At 51.5% G+C, this 23,717-nt stretch overlaps 1 protein-coding gene and 1 long non-coding RNA gene across 2 annotated transcripts; one reads left to right on the top strand and one right to left on the bottom strand.

Annotated features, from left to right (window-relative positions):
• The first annotated feature begins 1,006 nt into the window (after window positions 1-1,006).
• Window positions 1,007-9,753, top strand: LOC144374972 (uncharacterized). The gene is made up of 2 exons (XR_013434192.1): window positions 1,007-1,693; window positions 8,940-9,753. It is a non-coding gene; the product is annotated as an uncharacterized LOC144374972 (long non-coding RNA).
• Window positions 2,091-23,175, bottom strand: Cyp4f22 (cytochrome P450 family 4 subfamily F member 22). Its single transcript, XM_005333049.4, has 12 exons — window positions 22,946-23,175; window positions 17,936-18,080; window positions 12,701-12,754; window positions 12,450-12,577; window positions 12,156-12,280; window positions 10,946-11,213; window positions 8,659-8,725; window positions 8,400-8,529; window positions 6,703-6,836; window positions 5,723-5,787; window positions 5,444-5,526; window positions 2,091-4,951 (listed from the first exon to the last, which is right to left on the bottom strand). Exons 1-12 carry the CDS (start codon window positions 23,165-23,167, stop codon window positions 4,774-4,776), a joined length of 1,599 nt encoding a protein of 532 aa, XP_005333106.1. The 5' UTR covers window positions 23,168-23,175; the 3' UTR covers window positions 2,091-4,773.
• Between the last annotated feature and the right edge of the window lie 542 nt (window positions 23,176-23,717).

Here is a 23,717-nt window from a genome sequence, read left to right as displayed (position 1 = left end):
GAGCTAATTTCCTTTCCCTTGAGTCTGGACTGGGCTGGGGCTCCTGAACCAATAGATAGCTGTGGAGGTGATGACATGTCGCTTATGTTGTGGGGAATTAGAGTAAAACTTGCTAGAGAGTGACTGCTGGCTGAGGGGCTGGTTGGAACTCAGTGATCAGGAAGGACCCCCAGGAGGTGGCCTTTGAGCAGAAACCTGAATGAAATGGGCCAGGGGTGAGGCAGAGCATCATGGCAGGGGGCTCATGGCAGAGCTCACTTCTTGGTGACCAGGAAGCAGAGAAAGAGGAAAGGGCTGGGTTGCAATGTCCCCTTCAAAGGCACCCCCCCCACCCCACAATGACCTAAATTCTTTCTGCTGGGCCCCACCTCCTACAGGCTCCACCATCTCCCAATAGGGTCATCAGCTGAGGACCAAGCCTTCAAATATGGCTTTAGGGGACATTTAAGATCTAAACCATGACAGGTAAGTAGATAGATAGACAGACAGATGGATAATAGGTCCTACTCGTTTTGAGTCTAATTCCATTCTCCTTGAATCCTACTTGGACATAACTGAGAACCCCAGTCAATTGCAAGCCACTAGAGTGATCCATCTTCAAAGTGCCTCTTTTTTTTTTTTTTTTTGGTGGGGGTGGGGAGGTACCAAGGATTGAACTCAAGGGCACTCAACCACTGAACCACATCCCCAGACCTATTTTGTATTTTATTTAGAAATAAGATCTCACTGAGTTGCTTAGTGCCTCCCTTTTGCAGAGTCTGGCTTTGAATTCGTGATCCTCCTGCCTCAGTCTCCCAAGCTGCTGGGCCAAGTGGCTCTTTCAGCCTCAGACCAGTTGCCCCAGCTGGTACTCTGGAGAAAGTATCAGTTGAGAAAGCTGTCCCTGCTCACCCTGACCAAATTGTACATTTCAGCATTACCAACAGATTTCTACACTTACAACTTTTTAAAATATATATATATCAAAACCAGGTAAGAAAGAAACAGGAGAAATGATTAAAATGCCTACAGCATTCCCTGGCACATGTTCAGCACCAAGCAATAAGGACACAGACAACAGCTCTGTACTTTGGATTTTTCTGGAACATGCATCAGGGACTTGGCTGGCTGTGAACATTTCTTGTTCATTCCTGTGACAAGGAGGAGATGCTCTGGAGAAGGGGGGGGCAAGTGAGAGACTTGGGGTGAGACAGCTCAAAGTCAAAGCTGAACTCTGCCACTTGCCAGCTGTGTGACCTTCGTGTAATGGTTAATTTGACTTGTCGATTTGATTGGATTAAGAGATGCCAAGGATTAAGAGGATTATGGGTGGATTGATGAGGAAATGATTGGCATGTGGAATAGCCAACTGAAATGGAGACCCTCCCTAAGCCTGAGAAGCACCGACCAATAGGATGATGGCTTGATGGAATAAAAATTGGAAGAACAAAAAAGCAGCAGCAGGTGCAAGCTCGGTTCTTCTTGAAGGGGTTCTTGGTTGCTACTGTAATCGTCTGAGTATGTTGGATTCTCACTTCTTCACTCTTCCAAAGCGGACTCTGGCTGATTCTCCAGAAGGCTTAGACCTCAGTCTAGGGTAGCACCATTGATTCCTTTTATTCTGGGGCTTCAGCCTCCTGGACTGTGCAGCTACTGGTCCTTCCAGCTCTCCAGCCTGCAGATGGCCATTGTGGACTATCCAGCTTCTGGTTGCGTAAGTCCCCTTTTTGTAATTACACTTCCTGCTTCTCTAGAGAACCCTGACTAATACACTTGGGCAAGTGACTTACCCTATCTGAGCCTCATATTCCTTGTCCATGAAGAGGCAACAAGAATAGCCCAAGGGACCCAGGCACCCACATGTAACCCAGCTACTTGGGAAGCTGAGGCAGGAGAACTGCAAGGTCTAGGCCAACCTCAGCAATTTAGTGATATCCTAATTCAAAAAAAATTTTTTTAAAAAAGGTCTGGGGATGTTGCTCAGTGGTAGAGCACCCCTGGGTTTAATTCCCAGCACCAAAAATAAAGAATAGGCCTGAGGGGGCAGGAGGAGCCCAGGCAACATGTGTGTCTTATTTTGGATTCCCCAGAAGCAGACTCTGACAGAAGGGTTCAAGTGCAAATACTTTATTCAGAGGTGACCTCAAGACAAGAATTCAACTGCAAGTTGTCTCTGTGGGAGATGATCCCAAGAAACACAAAGTGGGGTGGAAAGAGAAGGAAGCAGTTAAAGGGACCTTAATATAGGACGTTTCCACTATGGGTGACAGGGCTCAGTCCTGCTGGGGAGCTCCAGGAGGTAGACAGTACCTGAGTGACCTCACCCAAAGCAAGGGAGCTGGGATCTTTATCCACCCTTATCCATCCACCAGTATTCAGCACAGTGTGTCTCCAGAATGTTCTGCCTGCACTGCAAGGGTCAGGACTGGGCACAGGCAGGGCTCTCTCAGCGGCTTCCAGCCATGATAAGAGCCTGGTGTGGACACAGTTGTTCAGTGGGTAGTTCTCTCACCTCTGCTCTCAACACACACCCACATGCACACACACTGGCACACACACAAATACACCTAGATACACACATACATGCATTTTCATACACACATACATACATATGCACACACAGTCGTCTAAATGCATACACAGTCACGCGGCACACAGTGCACATGCAAACGTTGAATTAGTAGAGAATTAATTCCTTGGAGCCTGTTGTTTTGGAACTGGCCAGCAGAGGGAGCTTCGTTCCCGCTTAAAAGAAGAAGGAGAGTCCGCAGCAGCCAGTAAGGAGACCCAGCCTGGTTGTATTATTAGAATTACACAAGCAGGTGTAGCCAAGTCCCCGGGACTCAGTGGTTCCACATCTTTCCTCCTCCCTCCCAATGAAGTTGATTTCCCCTCGCAGCTCTTAGTGGGTGTTCATTACAGGTACAATGATCCTGTAAGATCCACATGACAAGGGAAAACTGAGTTCAGAGAGAGGCAGTCATGTGCTCATGGCCTCTGCCAAGAAGGGGCAGAGCAGGAAGTATTGGCTCTCAAGACCAAAGTATCTTGCTGGCAAGATGACAGGGTTGCTTCAAAGGAGGCCAAGGGATGTTTGGCAGACGTCGCAAGCTTGAAAATCCTCCATCAGAACAGGGTTGTGGGAGCCGCAGCAGCAGCAAGGGCCAAATAGCTCCAGCAGGAACAGGGCAGGGTGCAGGGACCACACACTGCCATTCAATCCCAGAGTACCCCAGAAAGGGGGTTCCGGGCCACGACCCCAGAACTTGCTGTCAGCAGGACACCTCAGGCCACTGCCTCCAGCATCGACAGCCTGGCCCCTGTTGACACCAGCTTCTAAGCAGAAAGACTGGAGGCCTAAGCAGGGACCAGGACTCTGAGGGATGGGGCAGAAAAGGACTCAGGATCCCGGCTGAGGCCCCAACATAAGGTACTTTTAGGACTTTGAGTGAGTTGCTTCCCTCTGGGGTATCAGTTTTCACCTCTGTTAAGTGAAACAATAAAGTGATCTCAGCAATCAGTATGAGGATTAAATGAGAACATAGGAAGAGCACACAGGATCATGCGATCCATTTCAGTCTCACCACTGCTAACTTTGGAGACATGCTTCCTTAATGCCTCCTCCATGCATCTCTCTCTCTCTCTCTCTCTCTCTCACACACACACACACACACACACACACACACACACACACAAATTCCACCCAGCCTTGGTTCTTTAGAGACTGAGACTTCCAAAACATGCAACTCCCAAACATGAATCTCCCAAGTTCAAGAACCATCTAGCCAACCACCTGTTTGACATCGCCAACTCCTCCCAGCCAAAACTGATATCCTGAGCTCATACTCAAAGAAACAACTTACTCCACTCGCGTTCCCTCATGTCAGTTGGTGGCAGTTCCCTGTATCCAGGGGCTCAAGTCCAAACCTGGACCACCCCCCCACCCACACTGCTTCTCCCAAACTCTACATTCTATTAACAAAATTAATGAGTGTACAAACTGTCCCCCCAAAAGCTGAGTTTACATCCTAGGACAAATGACTTCCCAGCCTCCTACCCTTCACACAGCTTCCCTCAGTTGCTTCCCAACTGCCCAGAGCCCCTCCTTCCCATCCTGGGCTCCAGGTGTAAGGGTCTGGCAGGCTAGGGGAGGAGGAGGTGTTTGCAAACCTTTCTTTTTATTATTCAAAAATTAGAACCCTCAGCAAAAGGCCTTTGAGTAAAGAGGTAGGAAGGGGCTTGTAAGCATCTGGGCTTACAATAAACAAAAGAAAACAGCCCGATTTCTGGGATGACTCCTGAACAGACCGCCCAAATGAGATGGGGGTGGGGTCTAAGAAAGTGATGTCCAGGTTCAGGGTCTGACCCCAGGTTCCAACTTCCAAGTCCTCAATTTAGAAGCCAGCCTGGGGAGGCGGGCCTTAGGTCCTCAGAAGGCTCAGTGGGCGGGGCCTGGGAACGTTGATCCGCAGGGGCGTGGCCTGAGAAACTCAATCCATCATACTCCGGGGGCTGGGCCTGAGCCCGAGGGGGCGGGGCCGAAGCTGGTCCCTCTAGCAGGAGGGCAGGTACGGGAACTCAAGGGGCGGGACCTGGACCTCAAGGGGCGGGATCAGACCCTCGTGGGTGGAGCCCTGCCTTGAGGGGCATGGCCAGCACCAACTGGTTGGTCAAAGGCGGAGCCTGATCCTCCAGTCACAGAGCCAAGACTTCGAGGGGCGTGGTCTATGACCTCAGGACCTGGGGCGGGGCCTGATTCCTCAGGGGCGGGGCCTGGGCCTCTGCCCGCGGGACTCAGGCCCGCGGAGGCAGCGGCTCCACGTTGAGCCAGATGCCATTCTCCGTGCGCAAGATGAGCTCGGGCTTCCTCCGCACTTTCCGCGTTCGGTCCACGCTCAGGCGGAAGCGTAGCAGCGTCAACGCCACCGCCACGCGCATCTCTGCCATGGCGAAGCTCTGTCCGATGCAGTTCCTGGAGAAAGGGGGGCATGGGCTCAGGCGCCGCCGCTGTTTGTGCGGGGGGGGGGGGTCCCTGGGCCTCACATGACTCATCTCTAAAATAGGGAGAGCATCTTAGGCTAAATGAGGGTTAATGAGACCCCAAGAATTGCTGAATAAATGTGACTTTGGGGTCGAGTGTTAGAATCCTGGTGCAGCCTCGTTACTAGCTTTGTGTTCCCCATAAATGACCTCAGAGCTTCAACTCCTGCATCTGTAAAGTGGAGACAGTGGCAGCCTAGAGCTGTTGGAAATGTGAGCCCAGAACTCAGGTTCTGGTACACAGTAGGTATGCCCAGCCCCAGGAACGCTGTTGCAGAGTCTGATTTGGGAGTCTCTTGCTTCACTGGGGGTGCAGAGAGGACCTGGGTTGGTGAAAGGGACACCTCGGTGGGGCGTGGCCTGTGCTTCTGATGGGCACACACTTGAACTTCCATTGGCTCTGTATCTTCCCCATGTGGCTTACCTGGGTCCTGCAGAAAAGGGCACAAAGGCCAGCGGAGAGCGCTGCTGGGGATTGTCTGGGTCAAAGCGGTAAGGGTTGTACACCTAGACAGGAACAGACTAGGGTGAGTCTGGGAGCTGGCCCAGCCTTTCTAGCCTGGCCCCCTGGCTCAACCTCTGGGGGCCAGAGGCACTTCAGGACCTCCTCTTCCATTCAACCCCACACTCACTACAGTCCAGCCACACCTGCCTCCTGATGCAGGTGTGCAAGGCTTAGGGCCAGGTTAGGGCAGGAGCTCACCTTAGAGTCAGGCCACACGGTAGGGTTGTGGTGGGTTCCATAGATGCTGACCAAACAGATGATTCCTGTGGCGACAGGTGGGATCAGTGAGGCCAAAGGGAAACAGGGCCTCCTCGGGAAACATCCCCCTTCCCAGCTCTACTTGGAGCCATGGTGTTCTCTGAGCCATCTGCTACCACTTCCTGTCCATCCTTCCCTGAAAAACCCTGCTGCCCTATCCACCACAACCCCGCCTCTCCCTAAGAAGCCACCATTGTCTTTCTGGTTGACGCACTGGCCACACACGGCACACACGGAGCTTTCTCTCAAATACAGCGTCATTCCTCCTCAGCTCAGCCTCCTCCCTTGGCTCCTCACTGCCCTCAGAATGACGTTCAAGTGCCTGCACCTGCCGTTCAAGATTCTACAGTCTGCACCCTGAGGCTCTGCTCCATGAGCACACAAGTTCTTTCATTTCCAGCCTCCAAGACTGTCCTTCCTCCTCCAAGAAGCACTCCTGATATACCTCCCTAGGTGGAGACATCCCTCCACATTTGGGCTTCGCTGGCCTCCTCTCTCCCTTTAGCCCATCCCTGAGCCCATGTGGCTGGGAATGTGTGTGCCCTGCCGTTGCTCTCTGCAGACTGGGAGAGATCCTCAAGGCCTGGGCCTGGGGATGAGGCATCTTTAGATGCCCAGCATCAACCAGGAAAGGTCTCCAGGTGACGGCTGGTGACTGAATGAAACACCTTCCCCTACTTGCACCCTTCTAGGGCCAACCCTGCCACACCAGCTCTTTTCTTTCCAACAGGACTCACCCACCTGTATCTCCCCCATTCACAACTAGGCTTCCCCCTGGCACCCCTGAAACCCGGAGGGGACACAGCTGCCACATCCACAGGGACAATGCACCTGGGGCAGGAATGGCCAGGCCCCTATGGGCAACAAAGTAGCCACATAATGGGACAGTGCACCAACATGGAGGGGCACACAGTGGGCACCTTTGGGAATGACACGCCCATCTGGAAGCTTGATGTCCTCTGTGCAGCGACGGGAGACAAGGGTCACAGGTGGGAACTGACGCAGGCTCTCCTTGATGCACATAGTGGTGAATGGCAGCTGGGTCAGGTCATCCCTGGAGAGAATGAGAGAATGGAACTGTGACTCTCCCAAACACACACACACACACACACACACACACACACACACACACACACGAGCAGCTGGGCAGGAAAACAATTCAGGGAGTCAAAGCTGCCCAACTTCTGCTATTTGCAGTTGTCCCACTAACACTTAGGATGCAAAGTATCTGACCACCAACCAATCAGAAAAGTAACCAATAAAAACAGCAAGCCAGGTGTAGTGGCACACACCTGTAATCACAGCAACTTGGGAGATGGCGGCAGGAGGATTGTAAGTTTGAGGCAAGCCTCAGCAACCGAGTGAGACCTTGTCTCAAAATATAAACAGGAAAGGGTTGGTATGTAGCTCAGTGGTAGAGTACCCCTGAGACTGGGTTCACCAGTCTCTCTCTCTCTCTCTCTCTCTCTCTCTCTCTCTCTCTCTCACACACACACACACACACACACACACACACACACAAATAGCAAGCACTGGGGCTGGTTTCTGGGGGTCCCTACTGGGCCCAGCATTAATGCTTCAATGATGGGTTACGTGGTGGTCAGGGGCCACTCAGGGAGGTACCAGCATAATTAGAGAGGCTCAGGGCAACAGCAATTGATTTGCTTGTATGGATCCATTTAAGTAAGTACGTATGTATGTGTGTATGTACAGAGACAGGGTCTCACTGTGTTACCCAGGCTGACCTGAACTCCTGGATTCAAGTGATCCTCCTACCTCAGCCTCCCAGCAGCTGGGACTATAGGCATGCACTACTGTACCCAACTATTTCATAATTTTAAAATCCTAGATGAAAGGAATAACAAAACCATGTGTACCAAAGGTTACTGCATAATCCAAATAGAGGGCTTTAGGTTAAACTGTGTCCATGAAAGAAAAAAAAAAAAAGACATGTTGAAGTCCCAGCCCCTAGCGCCTCCAAATGTAACTTATTTGGAAAGCAGTTTGTGTGAGGGTTAATGCTTCTGGACTTGGCACTGAGAAGAATATGCCCCAGGATAGCCACTGATCCGGTGAGAATGAGGAGACCTACGGAACAGACCTGAACCAACTCTCTAACCCCAGAAGCCACAAGAGTGATGTACTGATGAGCAATAATTAAATGCTTGCTGGGGCTGTGGTTATAACTCAGTGGGTAGAGTATGTGCCTAGCATGTGTCAGGCACTGGGTTCAATCCTTAGTGCCACATAAAAATAAATAAATAAAAGTATTCTGTCTATCCACACCAAAAAAAATTTAAATACAATAACATTTTTTAAATTTAATAAATAAATGCTTCCTGAAAATCACTGCGTGTGAGGGATGTTCATTCTGCAGCATTGTTGCAAAAATTGCTGACTAAGACTATTGCAGCCTGAGGCAGACATAGGCATCATTATCATCCCCATGTTATAGCTGAAGAAATTGGGATTCAGGAAGCTCAAGTGACTTGTCTAAGGTCACACAATCAATCAGTAGTGGAGGAGAGAGTCACACTCAAGGCTCTGGCCTCAGCATGCCCCTTCAGCTGCCTGACCTCACCTGCCGCCCCCCCCCCCCAACACACACAAAACTGACCACTCCAGTTCCTCCAGCTCCCGGCCTTTCATGACTTCCTGGATCTCTTCCCGGCACTTCTCCTGGTATTCTGGGTACTTTGCCAAGTTGAACAGCACCCAAGAGAGCCCACTGGATGTTGTGTCGTGACCTGCAGGCAGATGAGGAGTTTGAATGGAGGCTGCCATCTCCAGGCAGACAATAGTGTTCACTTCAGTGTCCCCTAAAGGGACAATCGTGGCCTTTCCCACCCTCCTTCAGTTCCACTCCACATCCTCACCCTCAAACATGAAGGTGTCTGCCTCAGCTCGGATGTCCTCATCTGACAGTTCCTTTCCATCTTCATCCTGGAATGGGTAGAACCGGATGCTCAGGCCCCTGCATCCCACCCTCTGCCTCCTAGAGGCTCCTCCAGCTTTAGATCTGTCCCTTCTCTCTTAAGTGAAGTTGTGAGGAGAAATAATCTAGATGGAAGGAGATATGCTACTTGTATAAGAAAGATGGAGAGAAAGTGAAAGATGGAGAAGGAAGTTCATACAGCTGTGCACTATTTAATGATAGGAACCCAGAATGAAGTGCATTGTGAGTCAATTTCATGATGGTGCAAACATCGGAGTGCACTTATGCAAACGAAGATGGCTATGATGTCACTGGAGGATAAAATCTATGGAAACACCATCACACGTGTGGTCCATCACCAACCAAACATCATCATGAAGCACGTGGCTGACTTATTGAGGAGCTACTAACATGATGTATTCCAAAGGCTGCCCCACAATAACTCTGTCTTCAGGTCTTAGAATCACCATGGTTTTACTGAGGAAACTGATGTTCAGAGAAAAGAGTGATATGATTCAGGTTAAATATCCACTCAGTGGTAGAGACAGGGGTGGAATCCAGGACTCTCTGGATCCAGAACCCAAATGCTGCTCAGAAATTCTATAGAAGGGCTGGGGATATAGCTCAGTGGCAGAGTGCTTGCTTAGCATGCATGAGACCCCAAGTTCCATCTCTGCAAAAAAAAAAAAAAATCCACAGTGACCCTACATCTTCTGTCACATGTCTACAAGGTCATGTATTTCGTCTTTGTAAAGGTTTTGGACTGAATTGTGCCCTGTCCCCTAGAATTTGTAAGTCCTAACTCCTAGCATCTCAGAATGTGACCACAATTGGAGGGAGGGTCTTTGTGAAGGTGAGCAAGTGAAAATGAGGTCATAAAGGTGGCCTTAATCCAATGTGGCTGGTGTTCTTATAAGAAAAGATTAGAGGCTGGGGCTGGGGCTCCGTGGTGGAGCCTAGCACAGGTGAGGCACTGGGTTCAATCCTCAACACCACATAAAAAGTAAATAAATAAAGTTATAAAAAACATACTAAAGAGGCTGTGGCTGTGGCTCATCTGTAGAGCACTCGTCTAACATGTGTGAGGCCCGAGGTTTGATCCTCAGCACCACATAAATAAAATAAAGGTATTGTGTCCACCTACAACTAAAATTTTTTTAAAATATATTTTTAAAAAAAAGAAAAGAAAAGATTAAGACAGACACACGCAGGGGGGAGATGATATGCAGACACAAGAAAGTGGCCATCCCCAAGCCAAAGAAAGATGCCTGCAGTAGACCATTCCCTCACGGCCCCTAAGAAAACTCAACCTTGCAGGCACGCTAGGTTTCTAGCTTCCAGAACTGTAAGAGAACACATTTCTGTTGCTCAAGCCACCTCCTCTGAGGCAGAGGCATCCCTTGGTATCCACAGAGCACTAGTTCTGGGACATCCCCCCATGGATACCAAAATCCATGGATGCTCAAGTCCCTTATATGAAATGGCATGGGGCTGAGGGTGTGGCTCAGTGGCAGAACACTTGCCTAGTATGCAGAAGGCCCTGGGTTCAATTCCCAGATCATCAAAAAAGTAATTAAATTAAATTAGAAATCAAATAAATTATATGGCATAGTATTTACACGTAACCTACGCAAAACCTCCCATACTTACACTTTAGGTGACTTAGAATTCCTAATACAATGTATACAGCTATTGTACTATGATAGTGAATAATGACAAGAAAAAAGGCCTGTACATACTCAATACAGATGCAGTTCTTTTCAAATGTTATCAACCTGAGGTTGGTTGACTCTGCCCATGTGGAACTTGTGGATATGGAGGGAGGACCCACCATCCACATTCTTTACAAGCACATAATGAACCTTCCACAGGACAGCCCACCTCAAAGGTGCCCCCCCACCCTGTAATCCCAGCTACCCAGGAGGCTGAGGCAGGAGGATGGCAAGTTCGAGGCCAGCCTGGACAACTTAGCAAGACCCTGTCTCAAAATAACGTCAAATAATAGGATGTTGCTCAGAGGTAAGTGCAACAAAACAAAACCCAGTACCACAAAACCAAACCTCAGTTCGTTTCAAAGGACCGAAATGTGTGTCACAGCAGCCGGAGCAGACACGCAGTGGGTCTCACTCACATGCCCACATCTGACTCCATCCTAGAGTTTGGGCATTTGTCATTTTACACACTCGGTGCGGTTCCGGGGAAGTCCCGGCTCCAGGGCCCGGCCTCACCCTGGCCAGCAGCAGCACATCGATGAAGTCCAAGGTCTTGCCCTGCTTGGCCTTCAGCCAGGCCTCGGCCCCCTGGCGGCGCAGCGCGCGCCTCCGCTCCTGGATGACTTCGGTGGTGAAGCGGTGCACGGTGTCGCAGGCCTGGCGGAAGCGCCGCCCGTCGGCTGTGCGGTAGTAGATGAAGTCGAGGTGGTGATGCAGGCGGTACTGGCGCCTGACGACCAGCGCGCTCAGCTCAATGATGGCCGATATGTAATCGCTCATCTTCCTGCCGGGGAGAAGACCGTGAGCCGAGGACCAGGCCAGTCCCCGCCAGCCAGGGGCACAGCTTGGCTGGGTCAGGCCTCCTCTCTCCAGCCAGCGATGACAAGGGAGGCCCCATATCACCTGTATTTTCTGTAGATTTTGTATGCGTGTCTGTGTGTGTGTGTGTGTGTGTGTGTGTGTGTGTGTGTGCGTGTTAGTTTTTGCACTACTGGGGATAGAACCCAGGGCCTGGGGCATGCTAGGCAATCTCGGTCACTGAGCCCAGGGGGCTGGGGAGCCCCCATGATGAATCTCTGGTGAATTAATGAATGAACTAACAAACCAGGGTAATGGCTATTTCATTAGGTCATTCAACAGATAGTCATTGAGCACCTCCCCTGTGCCAGGGCACTGTGACATCATTTTATCCTGCCAGCACCTCCCCAAGATTCAGATATTATCATCTTTGTTTTACAAATAAGAAAAGGAGGGACACTTTCCAAGGACTCCACGTTCTTTGCGGAGGAATGAGGGAACGGAGCATCACCTGATCCCCTATTACGTGCCAAAAGCCACTGACAACCATGTAATTAAGACAGTTACACCATGACCATGGGGCGAAATTATAATGTCTCTTTTTTGGGGGGAAGGGAATTGAGGCTCAGAGAGGTGGTATCATTTAAAAAAAAAAAATAGGTGTAGAAGGACAGAGCACCTTTGTTTTGTTCATTTTTATGTGGTGCTGAGGATCAAACTCAGGGCCTCACACGTGCCAGGCGAGGGCTTTCCCCTGCCTAGACTCCAGCCCCGGTGATGTCATTTTTTTTTTGGAACCAAACAGCCATCTGTCCAACAGTGGCAGATGCCAGCAGCCTGGGTTGCCCAAGAGCTGGGAGTTCCCTTTCTCCTCCCACTACCTCTCCCTGGGCAGCTGGCTCTGTCCCCCGAGGGAGGTCACACTCACTCCTGGCAGTCGCTGTTGTAACTGAACACGCATTTCTGAAGACTGTCCAGGGTCATGAGGCTGATGTGCTCAAACATGTCAAAGGAGGCCACGGAGCCTTCTGCCAGAGTCCTCCGCCATTTAGCCTGGAAGAGAGACAGGGCATGGGGACCTCAGACAGCACGCCACGGGTCATCACTCACCACACACCCGGGGTACAGCTCAAGGACTTGAGGTCTCCCGACAGCACGTGGCTCGCCCTGGAGCTGGGCTGGAGCAGTTGCCACCCCCTTCCTCTGTCGCCTGGAGACTCACGTGCATGATGTTGGTGCACTGGTTGAAGATCTTCATGTAGGGCTTCAGGATGTCGAAGTGGAAGGCAGGCGTCAGCAGGCGGCGGTGACGGCTCCACTTGTCGCCTTTGCTGAGCAGAAGCCCGTCCCCTGGGCCCAGGAGACTGAGGTCAAGGGGCTTCCCCTGCTCCTCTGACCCCCTCCAAGGAACCCCTTGCCCTGCCCTCTCCTCCCTGAAACCCCAGCGCCCCCCCCTACCGGCTCGGCACTCACCTAGCCAAGGTTTCAGGAAGCTATAGAAAAGGTCGTCCTTGGGAGCAATGGCAGCTGTGCAGAGACAGGAGGCAAAGATGATTCAAGACAGAGTTCTGACCCTGACCTCTGCTTATGAATTCCTAGGGCCGCCTCTCCCACCTCTCACCTCACCCCTCCAGTCTACCCTTCACATCCAAACCAGAAAGATCCCTGTAACACACCGATCTGAACACGAAACCCCTGTTCATGTTACCTCCCACGATTCCCCATTGCCCTTATGAAAGAGTTCAAGCTCAGCCTAGTGCTGAAAGGCCCTGCCCCATGTGGCCTCCACATGCTTCTCACACATCAGATCATCCCCTTCTCATTGCACGCTGACATTCACCTCCAATGGAGTCACCCTCTAACCCTCCCCGCTCTTTCCTGCCAGCTCGGGCCATCCGGAATTATATCTCCTGGGTTTCCCACCTCCAGTCACACCCTCCCTGTCTGTCCATCACGCTGGCCCCGGGGGAATCTTACCTGACTATCAGATCTGACCAGGTCCCTCCCAGTTCACACACCCATCAACCCTCAAGTACCAGCAGCTCAGCCCATTTCCAAAGCCCTGGATGATCTGCCCTTGTGCAGACCTCTCTCAACACAGACACCTTTAGCTGCATGTGGTGGTGCACGCCTGCGATCCCAGGGACTGGGGAGGCTGAGGCAGGAGGATTGCAAGTTCAAGGTCCACCTCAACAACTTAAGGAGGCCCTGAGCAACTTAGAGACCCTGTCTCAAAAACTTTTAAAACTGGTGGTGGGGGGGTGTCACCCAGCCCCCTCCTGCTCAATATCACAGAACTTTTCCCAGCTCTTCAAAAAGGCCATGTGCCTGCTCCACTCCAAGTCTTTCCATGAGCTGCCACCTCATCCCCAAACACTCCGTCCTTATCCTCTGGTCTCAGATTGGGTGCTGCATTCTCTCTCTACAATCCCACTGGATGGTAAATGTTCAGTTCTAAGCCCTTCATGGGAAGAGACCATTTGGATCACTAACATTTGGTGCTGAAGAAATTTTTATTCAATGAAGAAATGAGCCCATCAATCAAAGAATGGGTGAATAAAAGAAAAATGGATTGGTGGAAGGATGTATGGGTGGTGTGTGGATGGACGCATGGATAGCGACATCGCCCTTCTGTACAATGAAAAGATTTTGGGACTGAATGGAGAGTGGCCGAAAAAGGAAAGACCTGAGATGCAAATGCAGTCACTGAAGACTGGAATGACTCAGCTCCCGCCCCACACACGCGCCCTGCAGTTGGCCAATTGGTACACACAGTCATCGGTCACCTCATCCTCCCGTTTGACACACCCCTTCAGCTGCCGTTCCATGCCCAACCCACGATGTGTGACGCTGGGGACCCAAGGAGGGCTCAGCTCCACGCCCTGCCTGGAGGAGCTCTGCGGTGGTGTGGGAAAAAGGAAGCCGAGGCACACCGTGCAATTATCAAGAGGACAGAAAGTGTGGCTAAGGGTGCTAAGGGTGGCACAGAGAAAAGGGCTGATAGAAGTCAGAGCAGGCTTCCCGGAGAGGCGGTGTTGGAGAGGAAGGTGGGAGTCCGGTTACGCCTCTCCTCCCTGGACTTTGAACTCCAGGTTAGGTGCCCGGTGGGGTTTGATTTGACACTCAGATCTGATCAATGGCTGCCCTGCTCAAAAACCTCCCATGGCTCCCTATTGATCAAGGGCAAGTCATTTGCTTTTCAATCCAGCTGTTGCTTAACTCTCAATCTCATTTCCTACTTCCCACGCACACCAGCTGCACTCCAGCCAACCCAGTGACCTGAATGTTCCTGGTATTTTCCATAGCTGTACCTTGGGAATGTCAGGTGCCTCTAGTTGGCAAAGTCCTAGGCATCCTTCAAGGCCTGGTTTCACTGAAGCCTCCTCCAGGAAGCCTTCACCAATCCCTCTCCCCAGCGGAACCCTTGTTCTCCTGTCCTCAGATCCCTCTCCACTCCAACTCTATCCCCCAGGCCAAAAGAGTCTGCATCTGGGTCGTCTCCTCCCATCAGATTCCCTCTCCAGCAGAGTGGAGCCCTTAATGCCTCACTCAGGAGAAAAGCCCCCCACGTGGTGCCCAAGACTACAGATCACCGTGGTTGAGAGCTTGAGTTGGGTTCAAATCCCAGCCCTGCTACTCACTAACTGTCCAGGCTTGGATCTGTTACCACTCTGCCCCTTCCATCCCCTCATCTGCAGAAGGAGGAAACAGAACAATCTTGCCTCATGGCATCCTGTGACACTCAGCAAGCCAGTGTGTCCTGGCACCTGGTAGATGCTCATTAAATATGTGTGCGCGTAAATGAATAATTGACCCGCTGCTGGCTCTTTGGTTACTGCAATTATAATTATTGCTTATTGGCATCAAAAACTTGCGAGGTGGCTATCCAGGTCCCCTATTAGTGACAAATGAATGCACAGCTGGTGTGGAAGATCGCAAGGGCCTTCCTTAGAAAGTCAAATACACAGCTGAGGGGGTGGCTGGGTGGTACTGTATGTGCTTAGCCTGTGTGAGGCCTTGGGTTCCAAAAAAAAAAAAAAAGGTCAACTATAGAATTACAAAAGACCGACCATTCCACTCCTAGGTATCCCAAGAGAAACGAAAACACACAGGCTGGAGCTCGGGGTAGACAGCTTGCCTGGCATGTGGGAGGCCCTGGGTTTAATCCCCATCACAGGAAGAAAGAAAAGGGATGGGGGGAGGAAAGGAAAGAAAGAAAAGAGATGGAGGAAGGAAGAAGAGGGAATGCAGCCATACCAAGACCTGAGAGCAGAGACCCAGTGTGTGACTCCTTCTATATGACATTATAGACCAGATTAACGCAGGGACAGGAAGCAGGTGGGAGGTACCAGGAAACAGGCAGGGGGATGGATTACGGGGTGAGGAACATCTTCTGACACTAGGGAGACCTGTGGTTGCACAACTCTGTGACCACATCAGATGCCACGGACTGTTCACTTTAAAATGGTTGATGGTGCGTCATGTGAATTTCACCCCAATTAAAAAAAAAAAATGAGTGCATCCCAACAAGCTGTGCTGACGGGCTTCTAGATCATGACTTGCCCTCTGTAAAGCTTTCCACCTACTTTTGCCCATGAATAGTCCCTATTCCACGTGCCCAGAAGACTAGGAGGTGAAAGTTCCAAGAGGCGCCATCCCGGCCTTCCTTGGGGCCCAGGGACTGTGTAGGCTCAACCCCAGAGCAGCATCCCCCACCCCAGAGGAGGACCAAGGCTGTGAGCTGGAGGCAGGCCAGCTCAATCCCAGCAGGAAGGCCAGAGGGACGGGAGCGCCTAGGCCAGGAGGCCCCCTCCATGCTGACAGCCTCACCCTCTCCTGTCGGGAGACCCCCATCTACTCCTCCGTTGCAGGAGGCAGTGGAGATCCTGCCTGTCCTGAAGGAGAGGAGAAGAGGGGAGGGAAAGGGGCCTGGGTGTCTATGAAGTGCGGGGACCATGCTGGGGCTCTACTTGGGGACTTAACTACCACTCAGAAGGTGCTCAGGACACTGATGTTCTAAGGAGTCAGATGAAGAAGGAAGAGGAGGAGGAGACGGAGGCAAAGGAGACAGAGGAGAGGCAGGGGGAGAGAGAGAAAGGGGGGAAGGAGGAAGGAAGTGGAGAGAGAAGAAGGAAAAGTACACTAAAAAGATAGACAGCCTGCCCAGTGGCATGGGTCTGCCATTCCAGCTACTTAGGAGGCTGAGGCAGGAGGATCTCAAGTTCAAGGCCAAACTGGAGAATGTAGCGAGAGCCTGTCTCCAAATAAAATGAAAAGACTGAGAACAAAACGTCCCGAGGAGAGAGCTATGAGTCTCTAGAGTTGGGTGCTGAGGGATGAGAGAGATGAGGAACAGCTGGAGTCCCAGAGCTTGGGACAGGCGTGGACAGCAGCAAGGTGTGGTTTAGTGGTAGAGCAGTTGACCAGCATGTAAGAGGCATGGGGTGCGTTCCATCCCCAGCACTACAAAAAATAAAATAAAATATACTAAAGAGAAAAAGCCCTTATTCACGTCTTCCCGTGTTACATATCATGCTGTGCTTTTGCGACACTGGGGGTGGAACCCAGGACCTCGTCGTGCTAGGTGAGCACTCCGCCACTGAGCTACACCCCGGTCCTCACATTAGTCAGTCTTAGTAACAGCCCCCCTTTGACAGATCAGAAACAGGCTCTGAGAGGCTTGCAAAACCACTAGCATCACACAGCAAATATGGGCAGAAGCCAGGATTTGGACCCAGCCCTTTGCGGCTTTGATTCAGGCTTCTGGCCACAAATGGGTGCCCAGGGCTTGGAAGAAAGAACCACTTCTCCCAGGGTCTAGGTTCCCCTGAAGTTCAGTGGGGATCATCCTTCCTTCCCAGATGCAATAAGCGGGGACCACGGGGCTGCGGAGGACACAGCTGGGGAAGGAAAGGCGGGCAGCCCTGCCCCTTTCACCACCCCTGGGAGGCAGCTTGGACGGCAATCTCCAGATGTGGGTTGGTAGAGGCCCAAACTGGGGCCAGAGACCCCCAAATTCTTGGGGATCTTTCCTTCACATCTCTCCATGCTCCAATGCCCCCTGATGCCCAGATCCAGGCGAGACTACGTCCCACCATGAGGCAGAAGAGCTGGACGTGGCCTCACCCAGCCCCCGTGGATCAAGACTGAGAACAAAACGTCCCGAGGAGAGAGCTCTGAGTCTCTGGAGTTGGGTGCTGAGGGATGAGAGAGAGGAGGGACAGCTGGAGTCCCAGAGCTTGGGACAGGCGTGGACCGCGGCAAGGAGACGCCAGTCTTCCACGTCTCCCTTCTTGCTAGTCAAGGCCAGCCCAGGTGGTGAAAGCAGGCTGAAGGATGGGCCACCAAGAAGCCAGTCATGGTGGGAGTGTCACAACTCAAACGATGGGTGTGTCCCGGGCTGGGATTGAGCAACGCCTGCTGAACAAAACCTGAAGAGAACAACTTCCTATCCAAACCTGCTTGGTTCTGACTTCCAGGGAGGTGGACAGCCTCTTAAAGTTACTGGGACTCTAGGCACTGTCACACTTCTGTCCCCGATGTTCCATAAACCATATTGCCATTGCTGCCTTGATGAACTCCTATTCATTCCTTAAAGCCCTATTCAAGTGCCCCTTCCTCGGGAGAGACCACCTGCCTAGAAGCCCAGAGAGAATACAGGAGATGAGGGCTCAGTCAGCACTTACCCAAGGGGCCCAGCCTGCCTACCTGAGGCGCCCACCAGGGGCTTGATGTAATCAGGGTGCACCAGAACCAAGAGCGGCAGGACGGGGCCGATCCACACCAGGACCACATGGTGCATGCTGTCCAACACCTTCTTCTCGTCCTGAAGGCCCGTCTCGTTTGGAAGGTACTGCGGTAGGTGAAAGAGGGGAGTGAGGACATGCTCAGCCTCAGCCTCCTCCAGTCCTGCCCTCCTGCCACCTCCCTCACCTCAAAAATGAGCCCAGAAGTGCTAAATGACGGTGGTGGTGGCTGCACCTGGCTGAGCCTCCACCTCCTCCTCTGAAAAATGGAGAACACCAAGTCTCCCTCTGAGGGCAGCCCAGAGGGTCAGAGAAAGAAGTGAGAGCCACCATGGGGCCCCACACACGGCTGGCTCAGGAAATAAAAATAAGCCCCACGCGGCGGCAACACAGGCCTGCAGTACCGACAGCTTGGGAGGCTGAGGCAGGAGGATCCCTTGAGCCTAGGAGTTCAGAGGCCACCTGGGCAACATAGTGAGACCCCATCACAAAAACAGAAAGGAAAATAGTCATTGTAAACACATTAATGGTAAGTGTTGGCTTTTTTCAAATATTTGCTATATTATTAAAAATTACCACTAGGACCCTTGCACTGGGCACATGTCTGGATCCCAGCCACTTGGGAGGCTGAGGCAGGAGGATCTCAAGTTCAGTTCCAGCCTGGGCAACTTAGCAAGACCCTGTCTCAAAAAAGAAAAAAGGAGCTGGGGCTGTAGCTCAGTGACAGAGCGCTTGCCTAGCACGTGTGAGGTGCTGGGTTAGATACTTAGCATCACATAAAGACACACAAATGAAATGAAGGATGCTGTCCATCTACAACTGCAAAAAAAAATTGAAAAAGAAAAAGGGCTGGGGCTGCAGCTCGGTGGTAAAGCATCCCAGGTTCAATTCTAGTACATACGTGCATTTGTATATATTTATGTAGACATTCACATTGTATTTGTATATGTATCCATAGATACATATGTATATATTTATTTATAGAAAAGTTTACTTATTAGAAGTTCAAAGCCAGGGGCAGTGATGCACCCGCCTGTATTTCCAGTGGCTCAGGAGGCTGAGGCAGGAGGATCGCAGGTTCAAAGCCAGCCTCAGCAACCTAGCGAGGCTCTAAGCAACTTAGTGAGACCCTGTTTTGAAACTTAAAAAAGGGCTGGGGATGTGGCTTAGTGGTTAAGCACCTTTGGGTTCAATCCTTGGTACCAAAAAAAAAAAAAAAAAAAAGTTCACTTACACAGCAGTGCAAATACACTAACACTAACCCTATCAATAAAACTAGGATTAACCCCACTTCATGTTTTTAATTGGAGTTTTTCCCACATCTTTATGGGTGCAGTATAGTTGTACATAGTGACAGGATTTGTTGTCACGTATTTGCACATGCACACCACATACACTATCACAATATAATTAGGCCTACTTTTTTTTTTTTTTTTTTGGTACCGGGGATTGAACTCAGGGGCACTTGACCACTGAGCCACATCCCCAGCCCAATTTGGTATTTTATTTAGAGTTTTGAAGACCAGAGGTGACACTAGGTATCCCACTGTCTCAGGCCTTAATTGTGTGCAAAGCTGCACCGTCAGCGACCCACCACTAATAATAACCACAGCCACTGCCACCGATCCCCCAGGCGGCTGGGGGGACTTGACAAACCCAGCTGTGAAAGCCCTCGCCCACCTCCACTGCCCACGGGGGAGGAGCAGGAGCCGACGCTGCACAGATGCCCCCTTCGCCCCCTTCGCCCCCCCACTTAGCCCCTTCACAGCTCGGACACCCTCTGCATTTATGAGGTTCAGCCTCAACTGTCAAACTACACGTGCGCACACGCTGCGCTGCTGAGTGATGCCTGCTCCACGTGGACCTCTGCACGGTTTATTCTTTTTTCCACTTGACCTTGTTCAGAAAGGTCAAAGGGCTCGTCTGGGGTTCCAAGTGAGTGGGCAACTGTCCTGGTGGGGCTCCCTCGCAAGCTGGTGCTGGAACAAGGGTCCTGGGGACGCAGCTCACGTGGGAGGTGACCCTCCCAAACATGGGGAGACATGGGGAAGTGAGACCGGAGGGGACCGAGGGACGGGGACGGCAGCCAGCGCAGGGGAGCTGTCAAGCCACCCAAGGGGGAGGGCGCTGGAGTGGGTCTCCACGGCGTCCATCAGTCCTTGGCTGCGGGCTGCTCCTGCGGGCACTAACTCCCAAAGGCCCTAGAATGCAGGGGCCAGCCCAAGTATGGACCATTGCACTCAGAGACATGGGCAGGTGTTGGCTTGTCCGTCACGGTGGCAAAGTCGGGGTCTAGAGAAGGTGGACAGCCCCGCTCTATACATTCTGGGAGGCAGCCCTTGAGGATCCGGTCAGATGGACCTGAGTTCAAATTCATCTTTAGCAGCTGTGTGGCCGTGGGCAAGTCAACTCAACCTCTCTGGGCTCACATCTATAAAAGTGAATCCATAAAACAGGGCAGATCCATCCCTGTTTTATAGACTGAGAGATCCAGGAGGGCTGGGCTGGGGCGGTGGCTCACGGGTAGAGAGTTTGCCTAGCATGTGAGGCACTGCGTTTGATCCTCAGCACCATGTAAGAAAATAATAAAATGAAATAAAGGGACCGTGTCCATCTACAACTAAAAAGTATATTTAAAAAAAAAAAGAAACAGGGGGGCTGGGACTCAGCAGTAATGCACTTGTCTGGCTCATGCGAGGCACTGGGTTCGATTCTCAGCACTGCATATAAACAAATAAAATGAAGGTCTATCAACAATTAAAATTTTTTTTTTTTTTTTTTTTTTTTTCAGAGTAGAAATTCGAAATTTATTAAAGGACAGAAGAAAGGACTTCTCCCAGAGGAAGAAGGGGACCCAGAAGGTGGAATCCCAAAATTTTTTTTTTAAATAAAAGGAAAGAAATAGGGAAAGGCTCTGATTCTAACAACCTAACCCAGTACCTGGCCAGTGATTGGTCCCAACGATTATTAAAGGAACAAATTAATCTCTTTGGTTCCAGCATCTCCTTCTCTACCAGGTTCAGCCCTCTGCCCATCGGCACCCAAGGCAAACCGGGCCTCACCCAGTCCTCATGGGCCTCATGGGCTCAGGACTCAGCTGCAAAGCCAGCCCTGGCCAACTGCCCAGGGCCCCAAAGGCTAGTCACCACTGGCTTTTGGACCACCATTGAAGCCAGAAAGGGCTTCCAGGAGCAAGGACATTGGACATGGGGTGTGAAGACCTAGGAGAAGTTTATCTAGCAGAGAACAGAGGGCATCATTCAGCAAAGGCTGTTGGAAGCTGGAGCCTTGGTACAGAAACAGGAAGCCAATCCTCAGGACTGGGGAGGATGGTGAAGCAGGTGAGAGGGTGTGGTCAGAGTTCTCCTAAGGGCACTGGGGAGCCATGGAGGGTATGTGAGCAGGAGAGGGTCGTGGTTTGATTCAAGAATCCCTCTGGAGGACTGGGGGCATGGGTCAGTGTAAAGCTCTTGCCTAAAAACTGTACAAGGCCCTGGGTTCAGTGCCCAGCACTGCAAAAGGCAAAAACAAAGAATACCTCTGGGGTCAGGATGGGAGACAAATTAGAGGACTGAGATGGAAAGCAGCTATACCGTGGCCCAGCTGGGGAGGATGGACAGGGCTGGGGCTGGGGGAAGGAAGGAGACTTAGGCACACACAGGCAAAACCTGATGGTTCCCAGGGGGGAAGAAGGGCTGGGAACCTCCTCCCTCCTAAGCCTTCCATCTGAGATAATTCTCACCATTAAACAAAATGTTCTTTGAGCTACTAAGTGCAAATATGTATCCCAGTCCTTCTTCCCAGACAGTCAATCCAAGCAGTGCCTAAAATTACTTCTAGAGTCCTTCGATGCTTCCGGTTTCTGCAGGACCCAGCAGCTGAGCAGACAATTCTGCCACAAGGCGCTTGCTAAAAGCCCAGATGAGTGTCAAGGGCACAAGCACAACCTGAGGAATCCAAACAACGACCATGAGGCTACCAAGAACTGTTAGAGCCCCCTGGAGCAAGGGGGGAAACTGAGGCATGGAGCAGTTAAATTGCCTGCTCCACAGAACCAGTACATGGTAGAAATGGGCCTCCAACCCAGGGCTCCAAAATCCACAATGATGACCATTGCTTATGCAAAGTCCACTCAAAGCCCAGCTTGATGCCTGGACCAGGGGTCTCCAGAGACTGTTCCTGAATTTCACTGAGGCCTAGAAGTGGGGTCCAGGGGTCCAAGCAGCTGGGTCCTGGGACCCACAAACCTCCCTGCTCTCAGGATCTGGGTTTCTCTCCTGACTTCTGTAGGCTTTTTGGAAAAACCCTGCCTGTCTCATCCATAGCAGGGACAGTGAAGCCAAGCAGCCTGAGTTTGAACCCTGGCTCTGTCACATGCTTACTGGGTACCTCTTTGTACCTTAGTATTCTTAGGTACAAAATAATAATAGAGTCCTGAGACCTAACTTCTAGGATTGTCAAGAGGGCTGAAGGAGTTAATATTTGCCTAGAATAATACTCGGAATATGTTCATGAAATAAAAATTGAAACACAAGGAATGGTAAAAGGCTAGAATGGTGACCTGGGATCAGAGCACTTGAGGGAGAGAGTGAAGCCACATTGGGATGTAGACAGAGGAAACAACAAAATCCATAGGCGCCTCCTTCCCCACTCCTGCTCCCACCCCTGCATCCCCCACTTTACAAGGAAGGGTACCTAGTGCTACAGCAGTAGCTACAGAATTATAGAAAGAACTCGTCAGCTCTGCCTCATCCCAACTGTGTGACCTCGGGTCACCAGGGGTGGCCCTGCAGGCGTCAAGGCTTGAAGGCATCCAGATGAGGCTAAATGCTTGCCGCCTCTGAGCTCCAGTGGATGCACTCATAAGGGCAATGGGGAGCCATGGAGGGTATGTGACCAGAGCCCTGGAAGCCAGCAGAGCCACCACCTGGCTGAATCCCCGGGCGTGCCCAGCTCTGCCGGCCGTACTCACCATACCCAGGTGGCCCAGCAGCCAGTTGCGCCGCGGCGGCTGGGGGAAGCAGCGCAGCCGGCGGCAGGTGACGTAGAAGCCCCAGCAGAGGCGCCAGAGCTGCAGCAGCAGGCGGAAGAGGAAGAAGAGGCCGGAGAGCAGGAGCGCGGAGACGGCGTACACGCGGAACGCGGTCCTCTCCAGCCCCAGGAGCTGCAGGAGTTGGTCGGTGATGGGCAGCATCTAGGGGTGGAGAGTCGGAGCTGGTGGGGCCACGCCCCTGCTACACCAGGCCACCCACCAGATGGCCAAGGGGTCAAGCGAGGTGTGCTCAAGTCCTGACACCAAGACCCCTCTGCATCCCCAGCCACGACACCCCCAGCAGTCTCCAAATGGCACTCAGCCCCATCCGGATGCCTTCAAGCCTTGACGCCTGCAGGGTCACCCCTGGTGACCTCTGCCCCATAGAGCTCTCTGCCCCTGTCCGTCTGATCAGAATCCTGGAAGGAGCGGCCTTAACCATGGCGGATGCACATTGGTGGATAAATACCCCGGCTCCTCTGTCCCGGCTTCCCCAGCAGGACTAAACTCCAGCTGCCCACTGCAGAAACTTTCTCTGTTGGCTGCCTCTCTGCCCCTGTCTTACCTCTCTCTCCCTCTTTTTTTTTTCCCCAATTGAGTGAAATTCACATCAGACAAAATAAATCATTTAAAAGTGAGCCATCCACACAATGAAATATTATTCAGCCATAAAGAAAGAACAATATCCTACAGTAGAATCCTATTGTAGAGG

Source organism: Ictidomys tridecemlineatus, chromosome 2, assembly GCF_052094955.1.
Source record: "Ictidomys tridecemlineatus isolate mIctTri1 chromosome 2, mIctTri1.hap1, whole genome shotgun sequence".
In the NCBI taxonomy this organism is placed as follows: Eukaryota; Metazoa; Chordata; class Mammalia; order Rodentia; family Sciuridae; genus Ictidomys; species Ictidomys tridecemlineatus.
Note: the sequence above shows the minus strand (reverse complement) of the source record. Positions and strands in the feature narration are given on the sequence as shown.

Coding starts and splice junctions, on each gene's coding strand:
- Cyp4f22 (XM_005333049.4), bottom strand. CDS start 23,167: ATGCTGCCCATCACCGACCAACTCCTGCAGCTCCTGGGGCTGGAGAGG. Junction 12,578..12,700: donor CTTCCTGAAACCTTGGCTAG/GTGAGTGCCGAG, acceptor TCCTGGGCCCAG/GGGACGGGCTTCTGCTCAGC. Junction 4,952..5,443: donor CCCTTTTCTGCAGGACCCAG/GTAAGCCACATG, acceptor CCCTTTCTCCAG/GAACTGCATCGGACAGAGCT.